Source organism: Mauremys reevesii, linkage group 7 (genome assembly GCF_016161935.1).
Source record: "Mauremys reevesii isolate NIE-2019 linkage group 7, ASM1616193v1, whole genome shotgun sequence".
Taxonomy (NCBI): domain Eukaryota; kingdom Metazoa; phylum Chordata; order Testudines; family Geoemydidae; genus Mauremys; species Mauremys reevesii.
The window spans coordinates 95,306,989-95,331,156 of NC_052629.1; the positions used below are offsets into that span (position 1 = coordinate 95,306,989).

At 44.7% G+C, this 24,168-nt stretch overlaps 1 protein-coding gene across 6 annotated transcripts in view; it reads left to right on the top strand.

Moving 5' to 3' along the window:
• Positions 1 to 24,168, top strand: part of DPF2 (double PHD fingers 2) — a 41,539-nt gene that overhangs the window by 4,903 nt on the left and 12,468 nt on the right. For 4 of the 6 annotated variants that reach the window (XM_039481813.1, XM_039481815.1, XM_039481814.1 and 1 more), the window contains exons 2-7: positions 4,888 to 5,048; positions 7,242 to 7,349; positions 8,608 to 8,771; positions 15,953 to 16,045; positions 18,806 to 18,884; positions 20,344 to 20,385. In XM_039481813.1, the coding sequence (XP_039337747.1) occupies positions 4,888 to 5,048; positions 7,242 to 7,349; positions 8,608 to 8,771; positions 15,953 to 16,045; positions 18,806 to 18,884; positions 20,344 to 20,385 (647 nt within the window). The remainder of the gene's footprint in view (positions 1 to 4,887; positions 5,049 to 7,241; positions 7,350 to 8,607; positions 8,772 to 15,952; positions 16,046 to 18,805; positions 18,885 to 20,343; positions 20,386 to 24,168) is intronic. The other 2 variants (XM_039481816.1, XM_039481817.1) reach the window with 1 other exon arrangement.

Here is a 24,168-nt window from a genome sequence, read left to right on the forward strand (position 1 = left end):
TGAAAACATCTGGGCAGTAGTCAAGGTCACTGTACACACAGAACACAACATTTAACACGGGCAGCATATTATATCCACTATCTCCAGACATTGTTACACTGTGGGCATGGTTACCTGTAACCTGTAACTGATTAACTGATTGCACTCCACACCTGGCTGCACAAACACAGGAGGAGCTTGTTTTGTCAATGGCATCAATTACTGATCAGTTATCAGGGCAAAAGATTGCTACATGCACTGATCGGGGGAACTGTCCTAGCAAGCAGTTGAGCGTTTCATCTGTAGCATGGATATAGCTTAAACTCCTGTCTATGCTACAAATTTAGCTGTAAATGAAGATATGTCCAAATCTATAGCATAGTTGGGGACATGGCTAAAGCATAATGAAATTCAGTTTGCTGCAACCCAGAACTATGCTTTAACTGTGTTGGTTGACAACAGTACTGTAACCAGGACCTCCCTACTTCACTGAATTTTTAAAAAAGGTGTGACTTTTGCCACATACTACTTTGTGGTGTTGAACTTCCTAAGATTAGTGCTAACCTGACAATCAGAAACTCATAGGGACAGTGGCTCTCTTAGTTGGTTCTGTGGACCATTTTATCCCTCACATAATCTTGTTTGGCTGTCAAATCTTTCCGTGCTGTGCATAAACAGAGAGGATGGTGGATGAAACAGAATCTTTGTTGTGCAGGTGTGGAGCTAGGGAGGTTTTATTTCCATCTGAAATGGATATTAATATCTTCTTATTTTTGGAAAGTTTTTCCCCCCAGTTAATGGGATTGGTTCTCCTTTAGCTTACATGTTTTCCTCCATATAACTCCACTGACTTCAGTGAGTTAATCTTGTTCTTCACTGGTGTTGGATCAAAACCAGGATTGAGATATTTAAATCTCAGATCCCCCATCCCAAGCGTGTGCCTTTGTTCTGCGTTATGTCCAGCAAGATATTTTGCATGAAACATTATGTGCAAATTCTTGTGTTGCCTGAAAGACACAAGCTCCCATGTGTCATGTCTTGTTGTTCATCCCGTTAAACTAGCAGCTTCCTTGCTGTGTGTGTAATTACTGAGTTGTGTTATGGAGCCAGCCTGAGTGCCTTTCCTCTCTGACTCATGTTTTCTGGTTTGATGCGGTCATTTCAGCCAGTATTTAAGTGTGTGTGTAAACAAAGGGGTGTTGTGCTTATGTATTAATTTTTTTTTTCTTTCTTTCCTCTCCTGGCATCAGAGACATAAAATTCTCACTTCTTTAGCAAGCTGAAGCCACCAGATTCTCTGCTTTCCCTCTCCCTGCTACTTTGTGGCAAGATTTTAACATTGAAATTACTATAATTATAGCTCATTCAATTAAGTGAGTCTTTAGTGCTGCTGTAGCGCAAAAAAAAAAAAATCCTTGAGGGGGGATTTAGATTTAATCTGAGTCTTGTATTCTTCCTGTCAGTTCCTGACTCCCCCCTCATGTTTTTGCTAACCTGATTACTAAGCAGAATTGGATTTTTTGTTCTCTCTAGGATCTATATATTGAAAATGTGCTTCAGAATAGCATAACAATATAAAAAGACTCTAAGTAGAGGGACCATCAAATCAATGTTTTACTCAGAGGGTAAGGACATGAACATAGCATGTAGGTAGGTCACCTGAATTTTGAGTGTGGGGATGGAAATACAGCTCTTGGCATCACTCCAAAATGCTACTCCATATTTTTGTGGCAAATCTATGTCCATAATACTTTTATTGTTGTCTTTGTGTGGCAAACTTGAGATCATTCTGCCTTCACAGTAGCAGAAAGGGAGAACTCAAAGCCTCCTTCCAAGATACATGCCTCCAACTCTTGATCTAAATGAGAATCTCTGTTAGCACTGCAGGGTTTTTGCCATATTTAAGGACTTCTGAATCTGTTCAGAGGTTCGCATGCATTACAAATTTCTTACTCTGGAAGGCACTGCATAAAAGAATATCCCAAAAATGCAAGGATCACTCCACTCATCAAAGTCCAGCTACTTCTTGGTTGGGTAATGACAGCCCCACTGCACAATTTAGGGCAGAAAGTGAAGGAGTCCTATATCCAATTCAAACAGCACAATATACCAGAGTTATAATTTGCTTAAGGCCTTTGGGCATGAAAAGGACTGTGGGATTTTTAATGACTGCGAGTGACTTACATTTCACCTGTTAATGGAAGGCGAGAGTTTAATTACCTTATTGGTATTTCCAGATGGTAAAAATTGATTGGTGAAAAGGAGAGATGTGAGAATATTTTGAGGATAATGCTCCCCCCGCCCCCCAAGAAATACATGCTATGTTTTTGTGTGTATAGGATATGTCAAGCAGAGGATATGTGTCATTTTTCATATGCTGGATGATATCTTTCGGGTTCTTGTTCTGTGCAACTGTTAAAATGTTCTCTATAGTAATATAGTAATTTTACTACCATTAACATTACTGTTAGCACATGATACAGAACCTTTCAATAACAAGCAATGTCTCTTGGTTTCTTGCTGGCTACAACAAAGTTTTTTAAACTGGGGGGTATATCCGCTGGGGTAAAATAGAGGCGAGGGAAAAGTCATAGAAGTCAGAGCAGGATAAGAATTACTAAGTGCTGATTGGTTCCTTTACTCAGTTCCACTTAGGATACCCACCTTTTTAACACTTAGAAACCAGAAATTTGGTACAAAATTTAGTTGAAAACCAAAATATAAATCAAGGTAATGGTCTTGTATGAAATAGTGAATTATTTATGGAGAATTGTAGCTTGGAACCCATCTGTTTTAAGACCTCTGTACATAGTGCATCATTCTGTGATATTTCATGAAATGATATTTAGGATGAAAGATTGGTTGCTCAGGGAGTTGGCAGTTGGGTAATAGAGTCTTTCATCTCTGCCATTTGACTCCAGCCAGGGTTAGCAATGCCTTAAAATAAATACATAAATAAATAAAAATAAAAAATAAAAAAAAATCCGCTATGATGGCTGTCTGATAGACCTCCTAGCCAGTTCTCAGCAGGACAGATATCATTGATTGGCTCCCTTGCTAGTACTCTTGGCAGAAATGCCAAGGATTGAAAGAGCCATGGAGACTTATCTCCCTCCCTAGAGTTGAGCAGCGGTGATTGGCTCTGAGTAGCTTCCATTGCTCATACTCTTGGTTAACAGGGCTTCAGATTCAAGGGGTGTCAGTGTGGTCCTTTGTTCTCTGCTCTGTGTCCCCATCTGGTTCACTCATTATGTACCTTTTGACCTTTATCTCCATTCCTGTTTTTTCACTTGTCCTGTATTCAATCAATTTCTAGGTCCCATGGGACTTCCCTTGTCTAGAGGATGGGTCTTTTGTTCTTGGTGGGTTCTGTCCACCATTCCTGAGGATTCAAATAGGCTAGTCTGGGGTTCTTTGCTCAGCATCCCTCTAGACCCTCCATTTTGACCCTGTGTCTTGCCTTTCTTACTTTGTACCCTGTAATCAAGTAAGTGCTGAGCTCTGCAGCATGTTCCTCATCTGAGGGGGTGGGTCTTTTACTTAATCATGTTTATTATGGTAGTGCCTAAGGACCAACCAAGAATGGAGCTCTGTTGTGCTAGGCACTGCACAAACACAGAGTACTATTTGCGGGTACTGGGACAAATGAGTCTAGACCTGCCCAAAATTAAAAGCCCCCTCCCCATCCCCCCAAGGGGGAGGAATCACTAGGCCAAAGCCACAGGTGAGTGCATGCGAAGGAGACAACAGGAATGGAAGTGAGGTCAATGGTTAAAAATCAGGGAACCAGAGGGGGACACCAAGCAGAGAACCCCAAACAGTGCCTGCTGCTCCTCAAAGGTGTGTAAGAAGGTAGCGGACACTCCCTAGAGGAATTGCACCCAGAGACAATACAGAATAGCAGACAGTTCCTGACTCAAAGAGCTTACAATCTAAATAGATCAAACATGTGAGGATGGGAAAGGGGGTATCACACGCTCACAAGCAGAGGAATCAGTGTGATGTCAGCAGATAGCATGTTCCACAATTTTTGGTAGTTGAGTTGGATTTGGGGGAGGGTCATCTAAATGAAAAGTGAATGGACTGTTGGGTACAGGGCAGGTGTGGAGTGAAGCTGAGAGAAAGAGAGTGGGCAGGGAAGGAGAGGGTTGGAGCCAACAGTGGCTCTGCCTACCATCCTGGGATTTAAATAGGCTGGTTACTTGCACCAGCATTAAATCCACTCTCGTGAGATTTAGAATGCTATGTAACTTGACAACTAATAACATTAAATAAAATAAAACATCACTAAAAATTGCTTTCCTAAAAATTAATAGGAAGCCTCTGTGGTTCATGCAGAACATTATTCAGTGTAAACAGCTTTGACAAAAAATATGCCAAAAGCTTTCAGAGAACTGTCTGAAATCCTTACTTTGGAGGGATTGGTGTGTATCACACTTGGAGTAATTCCAGATACCTTCTAGGAAGCTGGGTTCTTGTAGGAATCTGATCTGTATGGGTCATTGGTCTGCTTCCTAATGTTAATTCTAACTAAAAGTCTGATTGGGCATGTCTATGTGGTGGTGATGGAATGTCAGAGGGTGCAAAGTCTCGAGGTAGGTGTTTCTAAATAGTTTTCTGGGAAGTCCTGCACTAGGGATATAAATCCCCAAGAGCAAAATATATCACAATGGTTTATGTCAGTGGTCCCTAGTGCTTGGCTCCAGCCGTTCTGTTGTCTTCAGAGTTGGCTACAGATCTTTACAGAGGTCTAGCTGCAATATTTATGTTGGTATATCCAATCCTGCCAGAGCGTCAGGAGAGTGTTAAAAACAGGTGTTAGAATGTGCCTGGAAAGGCAAGCAGCAATGGCAGCTAGCCAGGGAATCCTAATAACTAATACACGGTGTCTGTTTCCTCAACCCACAGCCTTGGAGAGCAATATTACAAAGACGCAATGGAGCAGTGCCACAACTACAACGCCAGGCTGTGCGCTGAGAGGAGTGTCCGGCTGCCTTTCCTAGACTCGCAGACTGGAGTGGCACAGAGCAACTGCTACATATGGATGGAGAAGCGTCACAGAGGCCCAGGTAGGGCCTTTTCTGCTGTTATGGTACAATAGCGTATGCCCAAGCCCAGCATCAGACTTCCCCTCTGCTCCAGCTTACCCACTCTTGTATAAACTAGCAGGCCAGCTCACCAACCAGTGTGTCAGTGAAGCTCCCTCCAGTGTCTCAGTATTTAATTTCCTTTTCCCAGGGATGCATTAATTTTTCAAACAGAGTTCAACATCAGTCAAGATAGGCCTGGCCCCTCCTAAGGTATCTGCTGCTGCCTGCACAGGAGGTATCTGAAAAGTCACAGGTGGGGGCTAAGATAAAATCCCTTACAGGGCCAATTCACCCCGTGGTACATGGACATAACTCTTGCTGCACTTTATAAGTGTTTAGGTGAGGAAGGAACGGGGAGGCTATTTGGTTTTGGTTAATGATGGAGAAGCTGTTTGCCTCAAAGCAACAGGTGTACATTTGTTTTACAGTTCACTTATCATTCCTCAGCTGCTTTTGCACCTATCTTTCATCATGCACAGTGCTGAAGACATACCTGTTTATTGTCTTGCATAAATAAGTTCAGCAGCCTTCTGTATTCAATGGAGTGTAGTGGTTAGAGCAGGGAAACTGGTAGTCAGGACTCCTGGATTCTAGTCACAACTCTGGAAGGCAGTTGGGTCTAGTTATTATAGCAAAGTGAGTGGGAATTAGGATCTCTGGGTTCCCTTCCTGTCTCTGAGTAGAGAGTGTGACTTAATAAACCATGGCAACTGAAAATAGGGGCTACTGGTTTCTGCCTGACTCTGGCACTAACCTGCTATGAACTTGAGAAAATATTCAGGTTCTCTGTGTCCTGGGATCAGAACTGTTACTTACGAGCTTATCAATACATGTGGGATCAGTGTGGCCTAGTGGCTAGAACACTGGATTGGAACTCGGGAGACCTGGGTTCTGTTTCTGGCTCAGCCACTGGCTTGTTGGTGATCTTGGGTAAGTCATGTCCCTTCTGTGCCCATCTGTAAAACGGGAATAGTAATACTGACCACCTTTATAAATTTATTTTATACAGCTCTTTGACAATTTGTCAATTTGTTTAAGTCATGAGGAATATGATGTTGGAACAGTTAGTCTTAAAACCTAACTCTGTATTAGGAAATGCAGAGAAAGCCCTGACATCCCCTAACCTGGAAAAGGAAATGTGTGATGGTGTTTATATGATGATACTACCTGTGGACCACAAGCAAGAATCAAGGCCCCATTGTGCTATTCCCTGCGTGGACAAGCTGCAAAGATAGCTCCCGCTCCAGAGAGCATACCCAGATCGTATCACAGGACAAAACAGACAAAATGGGGTGACAATTGATTGGAAAGATGGGATAAAAAAATACTTCAACTGGAAGCTTTTTGGGGCAGGAACCGTTTTTTGTTCTATTGTGTACAGCACCTAGCACCATGGGGTCCTGGTCCATGACTGGTGCTCCTAGATGCTACTGCAATTTCAATAATAATGTGAACAGAGGTAGTAGAAATCTTAGCTGGACTAAGCAGTGCTAGACAGCAGTGTTTTGTAGGCATCTCACAGCCTTTTTCAGTGTGTGTGGGAGGAACGTGTGGGATTGCAGCTTTGAAGGTTCCTCTGACCATAGCTTTAAGAAACAAAATTTTGGTTGCAAACATGCAGCTGCTGGTAGAAGCTTCCCCTCAGACCTTTCATTCAGGAGTTCATCTTACCACACTCTGTATGTTGTTATGCATTGATATAGACTGAACCTCTCATACAGTGTGGAGTGGAATGCTGGCTCTTAGCAGCTAAGTTTTGCTCCCAGCATTTATCTCATTTTACAGAGAGGCAGTGTGATCCAGGGGATAGGGCACTAGACTGGGAATCAGGAGACATGAGGTCTATTCCTGGCTTTGCCAGTGACCTGCTGGGTGACCATGAGCAAGTTACTTTGCCTCTCTGTACCTCAGTTTCCTCCTTCTACCATGTATCGTTTGATTGTAAACTCTGTGGTGGTAAGATCTCTTTTGCTATATGATTGTGCCAAACACAATGGGGTCTTGATCTTGGTGCTACTGTAATACTAATAACAACTTGGGGTCTTATCCTGAGGGGAGCGTGGGTTACCCACAATCCCCATTGATTTCCAAAGGCAATACCTATACTGATTGCTTTGTGGCATCAATTTGTCAGAGAATATCAGGTTTCAGGCTTTCTTTTGTGTTTTAAAGGTTTAGCCTCTGGCCAGCTCTACTCCTACCCAGCTCGCCGTTGGCGGAAAAAACGCCGTGCTCACCCTCCTGAGGATCCGAGGCTTTCCTTCCCTTCCATCAAACCAGGTGACACTGCCCCTCCCTCTGATCTCTGCTCGCAATGCAGTTATTAGGCTCTTCTCGTGAGCTGTTTCTCCTGAGGTTATTTCCTGTGATATTAGCGGAGTGGTCTCAATGACCCAGGAGGAGGTGCCTTCCAGTTCTGTGTTCATATATTCCTCTCTCGGGTTGACAATGCAGCCTCACCCATGTCACATCCATACTCTGCATAGAGCATGGTCAGAAATAACCTCTTGGCACTACTGAGCTCCATAAATCCCACAGTTACACCAGCTGGGGTAGAAATCATTCATTGTTGGCACTGTATGGGTTGTGGCATTTGTGGCTGAACTCTACGTAGCGAGAACTTGAGCAGTCTCTGCTTGCCTGAGCCTCTCTTGTGGGCAGCTGATTTGGTACCATTGCAGGAGCAGGGAAGGAATGTATGTTTGAAGAAGCTGCCTGTGGCTTTACCCCACATGGATACCTTTTCAGTGGGGAATTGGAGTAGATCAGTGTTCTGCAGCTTGCCCCAGTTTTTTACGCCATGGCTCTCTAGACCAGTGAGGTATCCCCCAGGTTTGGGAAGCGCCAAGGTAGGATGAACATAGAGATCCACTGTCCTTTGGGATGTAAGCCAACTACTAAGCATCTGGTCTTGGGGAAAATACCTCCCCCGCCCCCCATAAATGTTGGTGCAGAATTGCGTATTTTGGAGGGAGTACATCTTCCTTAGGAACACCTGTTGATGTCCAGTATTGGAGAGATGATACTAGTCTAGATGGGCTCATTGGTTTTGTCTAGCATTGTGGGATAGGGGGTGGGGTACCAGGCTAGATGGGCCTATTGGTTTGATTCAGCATTACAGGGAGTAGAAGAGTAGCAGGCTAGACTGATCCATTGTTCTGATCCAGTGCAGTTGGATGGTGGAGATACCAGAGTAAACGGTTCTGGGCATGGCAGGTAGATTGTGATATTGGACTAGAAGAACTGTAATGATACTTTCAGACTGCAGTGCAGTTCAAGGTCTCATCTGTGCTACAGAATCTATTATATTGCAGGACCCAGTTGCAACATTCCTGATACCTGACATGATAACTCTGTCCCACAATGTAGACAGGTCCTAACTACATCTCCAAATTGTGCTAATGCCTTGGGTGTGATTTCTCCCTTGCATGTAATTTAGTTGATTTGGTGGTGTAGCTGTGACCTAGTAGCACAGAGAACCCACTTGACTTCTGCTTTTTTTAGCTCTTGGCTATAGTTTTCTTTCTCGTTTCTACAGACACTGATCAGACTTTAAAGAAAGAGGGGCTGATCTCCCAGGATGGCAGCAGCCTGGAGGCCCTCCTAAGGACTGACCCCCTGGAGAAACGCAGCCTGCCAGACCCACGCAACGATGACGACAGCCTCAGCGAGTTCCCTGTCACCAACAGCCGTGCGCGGAAGGTATGGCAGAGAGAGGGCATTCTCCCCTATGTTGCAAGAGGGAGCTTCATGGTAAAACACAAATGGCTCACTTTTAAAGACAAACACAACACACTCCCCTCCCCCCCCCCCTCGCCCCGTTTCTCTCTTGTTAGGCCCCTCCTCTCCAGCTGCTGCTTTTTTGGTTGGGGGTGGGTGTGTGTGTGTGTGTGTGTCCTTTTGGCAGAGGATGAAGGCCTGGATCTAGGCGGGAACCACTGAGCACTCAAAATTTTGAACCCCTGGTGGGAGCCTGCCATTGGGTGTGGGGAGCAGGAGGTAGCAGTGGCAGACCAGGAAGCCAGGAGTGCAGTGAACTATTGGATTTGCTTTCTGATGGTAGAAAAAGAAAACTGTTTCATTTTATCTGGGCCCCATTTTGGCTTAATAGAGAGGCCATATAGGTAGGGCACTGGATGGGGACTTGGGAGACATGGGTTCTGTTCCTGACTCTGAAACTGGCCTGCTGGACAGCCTTGGACAAGTCACTTCAGTGCTCCGTGCCTCAGTTTCCCCACCTATAAAATGGAGGTGGTGATACTGACCTTCTTTGTAAAGTGCTTTGAGATCTGCTGATGAAAAGCACTATAGAAGCACGTGGTGGTGGTGGTAATAATTCAGCTGTGTTATTTTGCATTGGCCCAAAGTTTTAGCTTGCAGGTTCTCAGCCCCTAGCAGCTTAAAAGAAAAGCGGAGTAAGGAAGGAGCTGACATCAATTAAAGCACACTATCATGATCAATATCATGGACCGTACCATGCTATGACTCCCCCCACTGGCCCCACTGCCTTTTGCCTCCTAAACAACAAAGTTTCAGTACAGGGAACCCTGCAGTGATTTTTTGCTCTGTTTCAGGATGTCTGCAGAGAAATAGATGTTCCCATTTCCTGGGAACAAGCAAGGAAATTACAAAGCACCCTCTAAAAAATCTGTTAAAAAAATTTGTTGTTACCAATCAGGGCATTTGTGTAATCTGCAGTAAGAGTGGAGTTGTAATTTTAAGAGATCTGCAAAAGGAGAATAAGAACTGTACTCATGTGGCTTATGTGTTTTTTGTTTTTGTTTGTTTGGGTTTTTTTTGGTTGTGTTATAATGGAAAAAGATCCCTGAAAGGGATTATTTTTTACATTACAAATTTGGGTGTGTGTATGTACTTACAGAGCCCTCATCATCATCAGTATCGGTTTGCCCCAGAGAGCTTCATACTTAGGTAAACAGCAGCTCTGCTCTTCCTTGTCAGATACAAATAATCCAGCTGACAGTCTAAATTCCCGTGCGGCTGCACAGCTGCCTATTAAGCCCCGTGCAGGGGCTCAGGGCCACGGTGGGGAGAGGTGCCCCTCCCCGCCAGCCCCAGCATGGAGCTGCTGCAGCGGGGAGAAGGCTGGGGGGAGTCCCCTCCCCTCACCGTAACCCCTGGGCAGCCTGCACCACAAACCCCTCATCCCTGGTCCCACCCCAGAGCCTGCACCCCCAGCCAGAGCCCTCAGACCCCGTCACCAACCCTCTGCCTCAGCTCTGAGCCCCCTTCTGTACCCTGAACCCCTCGTCCCTGGCCCCACCACATGAATTTTGTTATGTGCACCAATATGAAGGTGATATGTCACACATCACCTCCATATTGGTGCACATAATTCATTCTGCACATGGATGTAAAAAATTAGAGGGAACACTGTTGACAGGGCTACTGCCTACTTCATGATGTTACCATTTTTTATAACTGATAAAGAGCATGCTAAAAAGTAATTAGGGCTTTTAGTCATGCATTGCCCAGGATGAAGTAATTAGAAACCACTTTCCATTCCACCCCTGTTCTCCCTTTTATTCCTTTTGGAGCCCAGGTTGGTGATTTGTTGTTGTGTGTGTTGTCTCAAGCAGAAGCCCTGTGACTGTAGTCACTACTTGACTTCCCACCTGTGGGCACAAGTTCAATCTGCAGCTTATTGCCGCAGTCCTGACTAACATGGCTGTGGTGCAACAGCAATTAATCCCACCTTTGTGGTAGCATGAGGATGTTCACTCGGTGCTTAAGTTGTTTCATTCTTGCAGCCTTATTTTATGGGGAGCCATGTGTACTCGGTTTTATATTTATAGATACTTGTGCAGCCAGACTTGTTCATTTCTTTTGAAGTGAGTTTTTTGGCTTGGAGCTGGTGCACCTTGTGTGAATTCTTCAGCGGATAATACTTGATCCAAGTTTATGGAAGCCCTTTATGAGAACAAGCCCTCACTATACCCATGTAAGGATAGGCAAGAGGTGGCTGTGTTATTATAATAATAATATCTAGCTCTTACATAGCACTGTGTTCACTCCTGGTCTCATGACAGCTCACTGCTGTGTCTTTGGTCGGGTGCAGAAGACACAAAGGTTTTATTTAACAATCGCCCCCTTCAGGCAGGGCATTATTTGTACTAGTCTTACTTAGTACCCAGATGCAAGACAGGTAGCAAATCAAAACTGTAGTCCTGTGTCAAGCCTACCTTTCCTCAGGGAGGCTCTGGCAGGCAGCCATCTCTAGTCAGTTCCTGGTCCGAGCCAGACTTCTCTTACAGAGTGAGAGCTTGGAGGTCTGCTCTCCTTCCTATCCAGCTCCCAACAGAGCTGGGCTTTTCTCTTTTAACTCCCCCCTCTGAGACTGACACCTATTGCAGATATAGCAGAGGGGGCTGACTGAGCTATAGCAGCTCATTAACCTTTTCCTGGCAATGTGGGATTTGTGTGCCTCATTGCAAGCACCTGTCGTCAGTAGATCACCAAATGGGGTACTTTCATCCACCCCTCACATGCAGCCATCACTGGCATGGAATGCAGTGGCTGTTTACAAAAGTTTAGAGCGGGAGCAAAGAACACTGTATCCAAATGAAACTGCAAGGGGATTAAGGGAGGCAGAATGGAATTACCCGAGTTGGGATTTAGCCAGGATATCACCTTTATTGTTATACAAAGTTCCATGGGACCTGTAATGCCCCATAAGCAATGGGAATTTTATTTTCCTTGTCATCTGAAAAATGGTAACTCTATGCCTCCTTCTCGGGGGTTTGGGGTCAATAGCACTAATGTGGAGGAATACCCTCTGCTGAGTCGCCCACACTGTTCCTTTCACACAGCACTGCCCTGGTATCTTACTGAGGCACTGGGTCAGCACTGACTTGGAGGAGGGCCCTCTACTGAGTTGCCCTCACTACTCATTGTAGCACTTTGTGCTCACTGATGTGTCCCTCACTGTTGTATCAGATATGGTGTTTCTATGCTTTGGAGCGCTACTGTTCAGGTATTACCCTTGCTGATGTGATCTGATGCGCATTCGTTCACAGCGCAAGATGGCTAGCTTACAAGAACCTTGGGGTTGGTCCTTCTGTTTGCCTTTGCAAAAAGGAGGTATGGGGTTCAAACCTTCCATCATAGTCTGGGTTGATTCCACAGCTGTGGTGTGATGCTGGGGTGTATGAGCTGGTGCCATGCTTTGAATTACATTACACCAAAGTTCTTTTCTTCCTAATCTCTGCATCATCCCTCACCTCTTCGAGATGAGGATACTAAGCCTGTGTCCTAGCCTATGCTCCCACTTGCTGTATAACATGTTAAAAATAACAAAAGTAATACCTAGCTCTTATATAGCATGTTTCATCAGTATTACTTTACAGAGGAGGTAAGTATCATTATTCCCATTTTACAGGTAGGGAAACTGAGGCACAGAGTTGAAGGGACTTGCCCAAGATCACCCAGCAGATTGGGGCAGAGCTGAGAATAGAACCCTGAGTCTTAGTCCAGTGCTCTATCTACTAGGTGGCTCTGACCAGAGTCCAGGGCTGCCTGTGAGCTGTGGCAGCATGTGTAAGGCTCCTCTGTTAACTTGTGCAATCACTGCAATGCTGTGTTTAATGCTGCTGACTTGTGAAGTTAAGATTGTGGGAATCCTAGAGTCTCCTTTGTAAAACATCAAATATTATTCTTTTTTGTTAAAGATTTCTCCCCTTCCCCACTCCAATTGCAAATTAACTTTGGCTTCTAGGAACTTTTTTCCCATAAGGGACGTGGAATTTTCTGTGAAATGTAAATGAGGCCCTCAAAACCACAGGGGGCTCTGCTCTTCGTCATCTCCTATTGAACTGCTGAATCCATATTAAATGCATTGGCCGACCTCCAGGAACGTCTCACATACCAGGGCCCTACAAGCCTAGTAAGGATTGGAGCTGAATGGAGAAAATGTCTTCAGCATGCATTTTGTTCTTATCCTTTACCCCATTGTTAGACTAATTTTTCTGGAAGGAGGGTTCAGGGTGAGAATTTTCCAGCTGAAAACTTTGCAGATTTACATGTGTAAAACTGCTTCCACCTCTGCTTGGTATTTTCTTTTGCATAATTGTCTTGGGCATTCCTTTGTGGTCCAGTGAGAGGGGATGGTTTAGTGGATTGAATATCAGGTTGGCAATAACTTCCTTGGTTCAGTACAGATGCAATACATTGCTGTAAATGTTCCAGTTTCATGGGTCTTGGTTACCAGAGCAAATTATAGTGATTACTACTAGTTATTATTTTTCGGTTGCTGTAGGCCAACTAAAAGCTTGGCCCCACTGCTATGCACTGAACAAACATACAGAAAGAGTCAGTTCCTGCACTGAAGAGCTTAAACAGAGCATCAAGAGGGGATGAGGCTTGTCCAAAGTCACACAGTGGGTCAGTGGAATAAGATCACGGGTCTCCTGATTCCGGTGCTCTATCTGCTAGGCTCCACTGCAGAGCAACTATGTTAAACAGCCTTAGAGGAAGACTTGCTGGAAGTACATGTTAAAATCCCAGGAGGGTTGGCTCTGTTCTTTATCCTTCTTGGGCAGATAAATTGAGTTGTATACAGTTGATTGTGTGTAGGACCTTAAGTTCCAAAATATTTTCTGGTCACAAAATATCCCATGGCTCTTTCCATAAGAGTTGAAGTCTTTGGTCAAAATCCAATTCTCCCTCCTGCATTCCCAATACATTTTCAGGCAGATGCATTCTTACTCTTGTCCTAAACTGTTGGGGTTGGTTAGTATAAATTAGGAGTAACTCCAGATGAAATTGGCGGGCTGGTGTGAAACCGATATCACAGTAACCAAGGCAACTGCACTTCTGACTCCTTTGTGGCCTGGCCTAGGACATCTCCACTCAGGTCCTGACCCATTACCTTTCTTGGGGCAGGAACCTGCAGTCCTCTCCCTTTCTGGAAATTTTAAGCTGCAATTTCCTCCTGAAACTCACTCTGATCACCATAGCAAGTTGAAGTTTAGTTCAGCTCTTGCTGTCCTGCACTACAGAGAAAACATATCTTGAAAACCCTAAATACCTTGTACCCATGCTGTTTTACCAGGTGTTATCCGTCTTCCACATGGAGACCCTGGTATGTTTCAAGGTCTCTCAAACCTTTCATCAGAGTTTGTTCCTCTTGGGTCCAAGAGCTGATGTGTCACTCTTACTGATTATAGTTTCACAACACCCCCACCCCCAAAAAAAGCAGGTTGTCTGTCCATTCTGTACATTTCTCAGTTCTTTGTCTGCTGGTTCTCAGGAACCTGTCAAAGCCAGTCTCTGCAGTTTCCCTCCATGCTATGGGGATCTTTAGAGAATGGCAGTAATTATCCCTTAATGTTGTTAGTTTCTGATAGTTCATTTATGCTTAGTGACTTCCCCTCAGTCACTGTACTGCTTGTCTTTTTTCAAGAGAAAAGTTTAACCCCTTCAAACCTGGTAGGCAACAATATAAGGTGAGAGGGGAAATTGAGTCATACATTCTTTGATAAAAATAAATCAGAAGTTTCCCAGTTCTCCACAATCAGTCTGCGTTCCATTCCGCAACTTAGTGTTGTGTGAAGCAATCCCCCTCTGTGCACCATATAGGGACAAAAGGTGCTAGAGAAATATATTATCACGGGAACTTCAGTGTAAACAATGTTTTTCTTTTTAGGCTTTTATACGGCACTCTTTACTATGGTGTCTGTGTTAAATAAATCTCATGCAAAGGATATATATATATTTATTTATTTTTTCCCCTCGTATCACAGCAGCATCTGGAGGCCTCATCAGGGCCCCATTCTCTCAGGTGTTGTGCACATATTGTGTTAGGTAATGGGACAATCTCTGTTTTAAAAGTTCTATATAGACAAGACAGGCAAAGGGTTGGGTCGAAAGTGAGAAAGTATTATCCCCATTTTACTGGTAGGGAACTGAGGCACCAAGAGATCAAGGGCCCAATCTAACAAGTGCCTAACTTTAAGACCGTGAGTAGTCTCATTTAATTTGTCATGTAAATAGTGCCTAGGAGCCCGTTGTGCCTGGGCCCTGTACAAATATAGAGCAAAGAAATGTCCCCTGCCCCAAAGAACTTAACGTCTCAGTGTAAGGCCAGAGAAAACAGGTGGACACAACAAACAGACTAGGGGAACACAAGCAAACAATGAGACCATGATGGGTGGTGGTCACAGTAATCCGTAATTAGCCACCATTACTTATACTCTGTTTGCCAGCATTAAGTACTTTGGGGATAGCAAAATCTGCTACACATTGTATCATCACTACTTCCTCCATCCAAACATTCATTAAAGGAGAAGGCATCACTTCTGTGTCTCTTCCTCTAATGGTGAGAATGGAGAATCTGCTCCATAATAATTAATTTTTTCTCTTCTACTGTCCTACCAGGACCTTTTTTATGACCTTTCCCAGTAGCTCCCAGTTTGGGATGAGCAGTGTTGCTTGGCATTGCAGTTCTCTCATCAGCGAGTCTGTTCTGCAATAAGCTTCTTGGCCCCTGGATTAAATTCTTGCACCTTTTAAAAAATAAATAACTACTCGGTACTTAGTTAGCCACACATTAAAAGTTTCATGTGGAATTGGGTACTGAGAGACTCACCCAAGGTCTGTAGTGGATCCAGGAGCTTAGGGCCAGGTCTCCTAAATCACAGCCTGGTTCTGTAAATCACAAGACCAGCCTTCTCTTTGGTGTGGCTGGGAGTAAAACGTATCTGAAAATTCCCAGCCTCTCATATGCCACATACTCCTCCATATGTATTTGTAGCTTCTGGTGGACATCCCTCAGCTAATTTCTAACATCACTATCCATTCTCCATTTTTCTTTCCCCAAACCATGCCAAGTTTTTTTCCCCCTATAATAAACCCTCTCCCCTTTACAGCGGATCCTTGAACCCGATGACTTCCTGGATGATCTGGATGATGAAGACTATGAAGAGGATACACCAAAGCGACGAGGCAAGGGCAAAGCCAAGGTAATGCCAGCTGGATGAGAGTTATGGTGCTGTGGGTTGTCCTGGTTCTGTCTCACTGGCCCCAGCCTAGTGACTGTGCTGAGTCTGCCTATGAATTTCTCCTGAAGACTGATACACCAATGCTCGCTGTAAAGGCCTGTCACCATTAATGCTTGTGATCATGTTTTAAACCATATTCAATACTAAATATATCAACAGGCAACACGGTTACAGAACATGTTGCCCCAGTGTTAAGAAATAGGGGCTGGGATTTCCAAAGAAGCCTAGGGTAACTCAGTTGAATTTCAGTGGGACTTGGGTACCTGGCTACCTGCTTTGAAAACCCTAGCCTGGTTGCCCAACCCTTCCCAAACCACCCTCTCCCCCCACTGTCTCACTGCCACTGGTGTTAACAATGCCAAGAGCCTGGAGTAGACAGCATCATGTGCATTTTTGCCATCATTCATCATCTAGACCCTATCTGATGACAGCAGCTGAAATGTCCCCTGGAGTTGCATTGACGTAGGCAGGGCACACTTCCTACAGTCTCACAGTAGACTAGTCAGGAGAGCCCTGAAGCAGTTGCTCAAATGCTGCTGCAGTGTTGCCTGGAAATAATTTAATGAGAACCCAGCTGTGAGTTAGATCTTCTGGGTGATTACTACTGCTGGTTCACTTCTTTTTCAGTTCCATAGACTTTAAGGCCAGAAGGAACCATTAGATCATCTAGTCTGTCCTCCTATATAGCACAGGCTATTAAATTTCAGCCAGTCACCCCTGCAATGGCCGCATTGACTTCAGTTAAACCAAAGCATTTTAGTCCTCAGGAAACTAAACTGTTGTGTGTTCCAAGAGAGAGGGAGGTGCCACCAATGCTTAATGATAGGGAATTAATTAGGTGAGACATGTCAGATGATCCTGGTAGATGATCCATACCGCATGCTGCAGAGGAAGATGAAAACCTGAAGTCCCTACCTGTCTGTCCTGGGGGAAGATGCCTTCCCAACCCCAAATCTGATGATCAGTTAGACCCTGAACATTTGGGCAAGACATCAGCCCAGGTTCAGGATCCTCTGAACCATCTCAGAGTGCCAGTCCACCTCAATGGGTGCCCTCCAGGGGCTGATCTCGGAGAAAGATGGAAGAAAACCAAAATAGATAATTGTGTATCGGGGGGGAAAAATTCCTTCCTAACCCATGCAGGGCTGAAGCATGAGATTAGAGAATAGTCATTATTATATTATCACAGTCTGTCTCCCGTGTTCTGAAAATGGGAGAAATTTCTCAAGGGATAGTCAGTCTCTTGTAGCTGGGCTGGGTCAGCTGGGTAAATAACCACATCTTAGTTCACTTCAATGTAGTTGTTTGAATTTCCTGAGAAAATCTCTGATTGTTTTAATCTGAGAACCACTTTGTGTTGGTCTCCAAGGCCAGTTCTTGCCTGGCATGTGATCTACTTGGATGTATAAATAGGGGAGTATTGTGTAGGAGGGAGGTGATTTTTACCTCTCTGTATGGCATTGGTGAGACCAATACTGGAATACTGTGTCTAGTTCTACACTTCTAAAGTGTCTACACTTTTAAAAGGATGTTGAAAAATTGGAGAGGGTGCAGAAAAGAGCCCAAAAATGACTTGAGAGCTGGAGAACATGCATGGAGAGACTTAGGGTATGTCTATGCTACAATTAAACACCTGTGGCTGGTCCAAGTCAGCTGACTCAGACTTGCTGGGCTTGAGCAGTGGGGCTGTAAAATTCCAGTGTAGACCTTCAGTGGGGCTGGAGCCCTGGTTCTGGGACATACTCTTAAGACGGTAGGCATACCCAGTGTAGATGTGCCCTAAAGGGTCTGTGTAGCTTATCAAAAAGAAGATTTGAGAAGTGAATTGATTAGGGCAGGGGTAGGTAACCTATGGCACGTGTGCCAAAGGCGGCACATGAGCTGATTTTCAGTGGCACTCACACTGCCCGGGTCCTGGCCACCAGTCCAGGGGGCTCTGCATTTTAATTTAATTTTAAATGAAGCTTCTTAAACATTTTAAAAACCTTGTTTACTTTACATACAACAATAGTTTAGTTATATATTATAGACTTATAGAAAGAGACCTTCTAAAAACGTTAATGTATTGCTGGCACGCAAAACCTTAAATTAGAGTGAATAATGAAGACTCGGCACACCACTTCTGAAAGGTTGCCGACCCCCGGTTTAGGGTGTATACATCCTTTACAGGGAGAAAATCCCAGTTTACTAATTGGGTCTATAACCTAGTGGAGAAAGGTAGAACAAGAACCAATGGCTGGATGTTAAAGCCAGACAAATTCATATTAGAAATAAGGCACACATTTTTCACAGAGAGAGTGGTTAACCGTTGAACAAACTCTCAGGGGACGTGGGGGATTCTCCATCTCTTGGTGTCTGCAAATCCAGACTGGATACCTTTCTGGAAGAAGCTTTAACAAAACCTATGGATTGAGCCCAATAAGTTGTGTAATTGGCCAGAATTCTCCAGCCTGAGTTACACAGGTCAGACTAGATGACCTAATGGTCCATTCTGGCCTTAAAATCTATAAATTATCTCAGGCAAAGGCCACTAAGGGGCGCTATTTGATTGACTTTATTCAAGCAGATTGGTTATTTTGTTAGCTTAACTACAGGCATGCGGGAGCCCCTTTGACTAGTCCCTTATGGACTGTCGGCTAGTTTGGTGGCATAAGAATTACTAAATTCTAGAAGCAAATGTCTTGGCTACAGCACTTTACCGATATGATTTCTGGTTCCCAGGGCAAAGGCGTCAGTGGTGCTCGGAAGAAGCTGGATGCAGCCATATTAGAAGATAGAGATAAACCTTATGCCTGCGACAGTGAGTATGAAAAGCACTTGTCTCCCTGTAGTCTGTACTCTGGGACCAAGCTGTCTCCAATGTATTTGCTTTTGGAGAGAGCGGTGAAGGGAAAAGTGTTCCAGGATCCATTGGGGGCAAGATGGGATTTTTGCAGGGGTGTGATAGTTATTCAAAATAAAGGTGGATTTGAGAATATTTAGAGGACTTGTAAGTTTCCCCCTTTCTTTGTTTTTACTGGAGCCGTGGCCCTAATCCAGATCTGTCATTTTTGCTGGGTGCGCAGAACCCAGGTTTTGTTTTTTTTTGTTTTTTTCCTGGAAGGACACATGGGATATCTGGTATTGGGGGCAGGTTCTCCCACTCCAGCAGAATCTTCACTAAGCAAGGAGGCCATTGCAGATGTCTGGACTGCATGAAACGGCTGGTCACTCCATTTGCATTCTCGCAACACTTTAGCCTGCACCACAGGTGTGAGCGGCATTTCTTGCAGCAGTGCCAACATATTACTTTTTTGTTCAGCTGCAAGGAGCTGTCAGAGCTCCATATTAATGTCCAGCCAGGGTCTCTGAATCCAATGGTGAGAATTGCCTCTTGACTGTATGGGTATGGGTAGTGGGGAGAATGAACATGGAGGTCTCATTCCCACTAACCAGGGTTCCTGTCTTTGATTTCTAGGTTCAGTCTGTTTTATGGGCCTGGAAAAGCCCAACCCACCCTTCCCTATGCTATGCAATACATGACTCAGCTATCTGTTTGCTGCAGGGTTTGTGGAATCCAATTACTTTGTCCTCTCCCTCTTCTCAGACCTCATAGTTCAACTGGAGGGCAGGGATCAATTCTGTCCTACTGGAGATATAGTCGCTGCTTTGCTGATTGTTGTCTTAAAGACCTTTTGGTCCATGCTCTGGCCACGAAACATGGGTTTCATGCTACACTTGTGGTGTGGGAGAGCTAATTTATCTCTAATGGGATTCAATTTCAGTAATTTTACTGGCAACAGAAAGGCATACTAGCCCTGCTGGGAATGAATACATCAAGCGCGTGTCTAGGGCAAGTAAATGGGATTTCTATGATGTCTCTATTGTGCGTTACTCTGTTTCTGATTTGGTAGCAGCCACTACGTCCCCCAAGAACTCATCCCATGTTGCCCCTTGCAGAGTTCTGTGCTGCTGTTTCCTTCCTTGCTGTCAGTGGGAATGCCACTGGAAAAGCTTAAGCAGCCCAAGGGAGTGGCTATTCCTGTGATTCTGAACTTTAAATTGGCAAAAGAATGTACAAAATCCTGAGTTTTTTTTTCAGTTACTTCTCTCTCCTTCCTACTGTCCTGGTAGAATTGTCACTAGTGTTTTTAAGAAAACTAAGCAGTATTTTTTTCTATTTTCTCCTTTTTAAAATCACTCTGCTCTCTGTTGCTTGCCATGTGTGTGACCTATGGTGTGTTCACCTTTTTTCTCATTATTCTCTTTCTGTATTTCAGATAGTTACAAACAAAAGCATACCTTGAAACCTCCCGACCGAGGTAGTCCATTCTCTCTGTCTGCTTTTTTTATTTCCTCCTGACTTTGTTCTCCTGGAATGTTGGTTTTAAAGACTCTTTGGAGTGGGGTCGTGATCCAGAGCACCAAGAAAAATCAAACCAAACCGCCACCACAGTTGGCACTGATTGGCTCTCCTGCTGCCTGAGAGGCCATGGAGACTGAGCTTCTCCTTTCACTTTGGCCATGGTTTTCAAACGTGACTGTTAATCTTGGGTTGCCCATCCTGAGAGCCCTTATTAAAGGGACCTGATTTGCAGAATATTACACTAAACAGGGACTGGACTCAATGAACCAAGAGGTCCTTCTATCTCAGGCAGCCCTGTCATGTTAGCCTGATCATAGACTTATCAAGTTCCCTCGTCAGACTAGTTGTTTTTCAGAAGGTGGGCCCATGTACTTGCTGAAAATCTGGCCCCTCAGAGATGTCTCAAACACGGCACCCAAAATTGCAAGTTGCTTTTGAAAATCTTCCCTCTTGCCCACAGTGCAGGGAGAAATTTGCCCAGCTGTTCCTGGTGCTGTGGATGCAAAGAGGCCTCACTGTCTTGAGATGTCAATCTGGCCCTTTTCGCCAGCAGTAAATTCACGTGACAAATTCAGACCCACTCTGGAATGGCCGAGGCATGACTTTTTTCCTTCAAGGAATGCCAAAGTGTATTGCTACTGGAATAGGCTTTGTGCTTTTACTGTCAGAACCCGGCCATGTCAGACTCTTTATGAGGGTCAAAGGTTATCAGCTGCCATTGAAATTTTGGCTTAAATATATGTACTTAAAAAAGCATGATTTCTCTCCTTCTGTGATGATGCTGGTTAGGCCTCCTCTGAAACATAAGGACCATCTTTATTCTATGGGGTCTGGGTTATCACAGGGGATGCCTTTTGGGAAATGGAGATTTTATGGGTCCATTAAAACTGCAAGATGTTTGAATGAATGACATCATGGGGGATTGGGGGTTTTGACCATTGTTCTCAGCATTCCAAAGGGGGTGGGACGGCTTGAACCAGTCCCTGTTGGCTGCTGTAGCAATGCTTCCTGGCCTGGCAAGGACACCAGTGACACATGCCCAGCTGGTAAATGATGGTGTAATAAGAGTCAGATTGGTTTTTCCTTATGCTGCCATTCCGCCTCTTAGCTCAGACTTAAGGTGGCTTTTTCGACTCACTGGGCTCCTGTGCCTCCTAGCTAATATGCTACCCCATCTCGCTTAAGCTGCACCTGCACGGCTCTGCCAAATGCTTCCCTTTTCTTCCACAGCCGGGATTAGATATTAATGCAACACCAGGTCCAAAAAGCTCTTGAGCAAGCCAGTGCATTGGCTGGGGCTCTGGAATTTGCAGGCTCTGTTAAATATTTGATGGGCAAAGTTATGGGTCTGCAATTTTCTGCAACAGTGCATACTTCAGTGACCTCATTAAACTCCTCACATGGGGCCTAATCACCCATCATTTGTTACATGGCATCTGTAGTGAAGAGAAATTCAGCGTATGGGCTCTCCTACCCATCCCCAGCCACCTTGTTGCTAGTCCTCTGCTGCCTCTGTTCTCTGTGGTGCAAAAGTATTGTCTGACTCTCAGGTCCTGGCTGTAACCAGAACCCTTAAGGCTCTAGTCCTACCTCCAGGAGGGGTGAGTGGTGGTCTAGTGGGTTGGAGTGGGGAGGGGAGGAGGAGTCAGGCTTCCTAGCTCCAGGAGGGGAGTGGTATATAGTGGTTAGAACAAGGGGGGGTGGGTGGAAGTAAGGACTCCTGGGTTCTGCTTCAGACTCTGCCTTGGAGATTCTGCTTGATCTTGGCAAGAGTCTTAATTTCTGTTATCTATAAAGTGGTGGATAAATATCCCCCTTTGTCAAGTGCTTTGGGGTCTTTGAATGAAATACGCAGAATAAGAACAGACATTTTAATTCTCATTGACATGACTATTAAATACCTAAAATGTGGTATCGCCTAGAGTAGAGGCAAGCCATCAAGAAGCTAACCATAACCCTGGCTTTCCCAATGACTGCTCAGAATCCAATTCCATTCCATTCAAGCCAGTATGTGCAAGATCCCTGCCACAGCAGAAGTATCCAGAGAACAGTGCTGCTGGAGGAGCTAGCCAGGCCTGGCTTGTACTTGTGTTTACACAGAGCTAAGAGAGTGATAATTCCCTTTGGCAAATGGGCTTTTCATTCGCTATGTAAATTGACTGTGACTTAAAGTGGTTTTAGAGGGATTTGTCTTTTTTTCCCCTTTCTTTGCTAGATCCAAGTCTTCAGTTAAATAACCAAGAGGCTTGGGATTTCGCTTTGCTTTTCTGGGCAAATCTTGGCAAGCCCGAATTAATCCATCCCTCTCCAAGACCCAGGTTAAGCTTCATCGCTTTCCCTCCCTGCCTCTCTCCTCCTTGTTATCCAGCCAGGACTCCATTCCCACCCACTAGCAAGCTTGGGTGATAGGGATTTTGAGTAAAGTTATCCAAAGCAACTAAGTGACTTAGGAGCCTAAGGCCTGCACTGAAAAGTATTTCTGGCATAGCTGTGTCCATTAGAAGTGTGACCCCCTAACCGACAAGCTGAGCCAATAAATCCTTAGTGTAGACACACTGTACCAGCAAAAAATTCTAGCTTATTTCATTTGAGGGCTTAGTATAAGTTATACTGTCAAAAATTTTTTATTTTTTTTTTTTTTGGGTGTGGTGGTGGTGGTATAAGGTGCATCTCCACTAAAGCCCATGTCTACGCTGGGAGTGCTTTGCTGGTATTCTTCCACCTCCCCAGTTTTGTTTCAAGCAGAATGTAATGGATATAATTCACACCAGCTGTCTCAGAGTGGGGCTAGGATACCGAACCCCTTACCACCAGTTTGAATCCAGTCTGGGTCATTGTGACTGAAAACAGTCCTCATCTGACTGTGGTTGGGAGGCCAACGTATGAAACAAGTTGGGTGGTTTTCAGTCCATATACTACACTGACAAATCGCTCCTAGCGTGGACAGCACTATCCCAGCACAGTAAAACCAACACGCACACCCAGATTCCCCCTGAACTGAACAAAAGCTGTATCAGTAAAAGTGCGGCTTTGCTGGTTTGATGACACTAGGGACTTCTGCCAGCACAACTTTGTCAGTCAGTGATCTCTGCTGTTTGTGTCGCTGACTGGCATAGCTATTATGCAGGTCAAAATCCTTAGTGTAGACCTGGCCTAGGGAGAGGTTGCTGATGTAGCTCTACTGATAGAGCTGCTCTGACGAATTGTTTATAGTGGGGACAGTGCCTAAGCCCTGGTTCGAAAGTGACTTAGGGAAGCCAAGTTTCATTGAAGCTCAGTGGGATTTAGGCTCTTCTCAGAACTCTTCTGAACATTTTGCTTACTGCCCTTCTGCCTCAGCTGTATGGTGGCATTAATAAATGGGATTTGGGGTTTTAGTCTCACTGGGTTAAGTGGAACAAAGCATGACGGCAAAGTTAGGGATCTTTGCATGCAAGGGAGATCCTCTAGTGTGGCCCAGCTTCCACCTCCAATGCAAATGAGAGCAGGCTAGGGGGAATGCTTTAATTTGCACTAGCTTGGCATGATCCCTGAGTAACCATGTGCCAGCTGGGGTTGGCAGCAGCACATCATGCTTCAGCCACTCCTCAGACAGACCCCTGTGCTGGGAACTGCAAAGAGGGAGGCATAAGAGCCAGCACTGGCTACTGGGGGTTTCCCTGGCTGTAGACTTGTAGGAGGTTCCCACTCCAGTGGCACAAAGGGAGTGGATTGCAACAGAAAACCTGTTGTTTGTCCC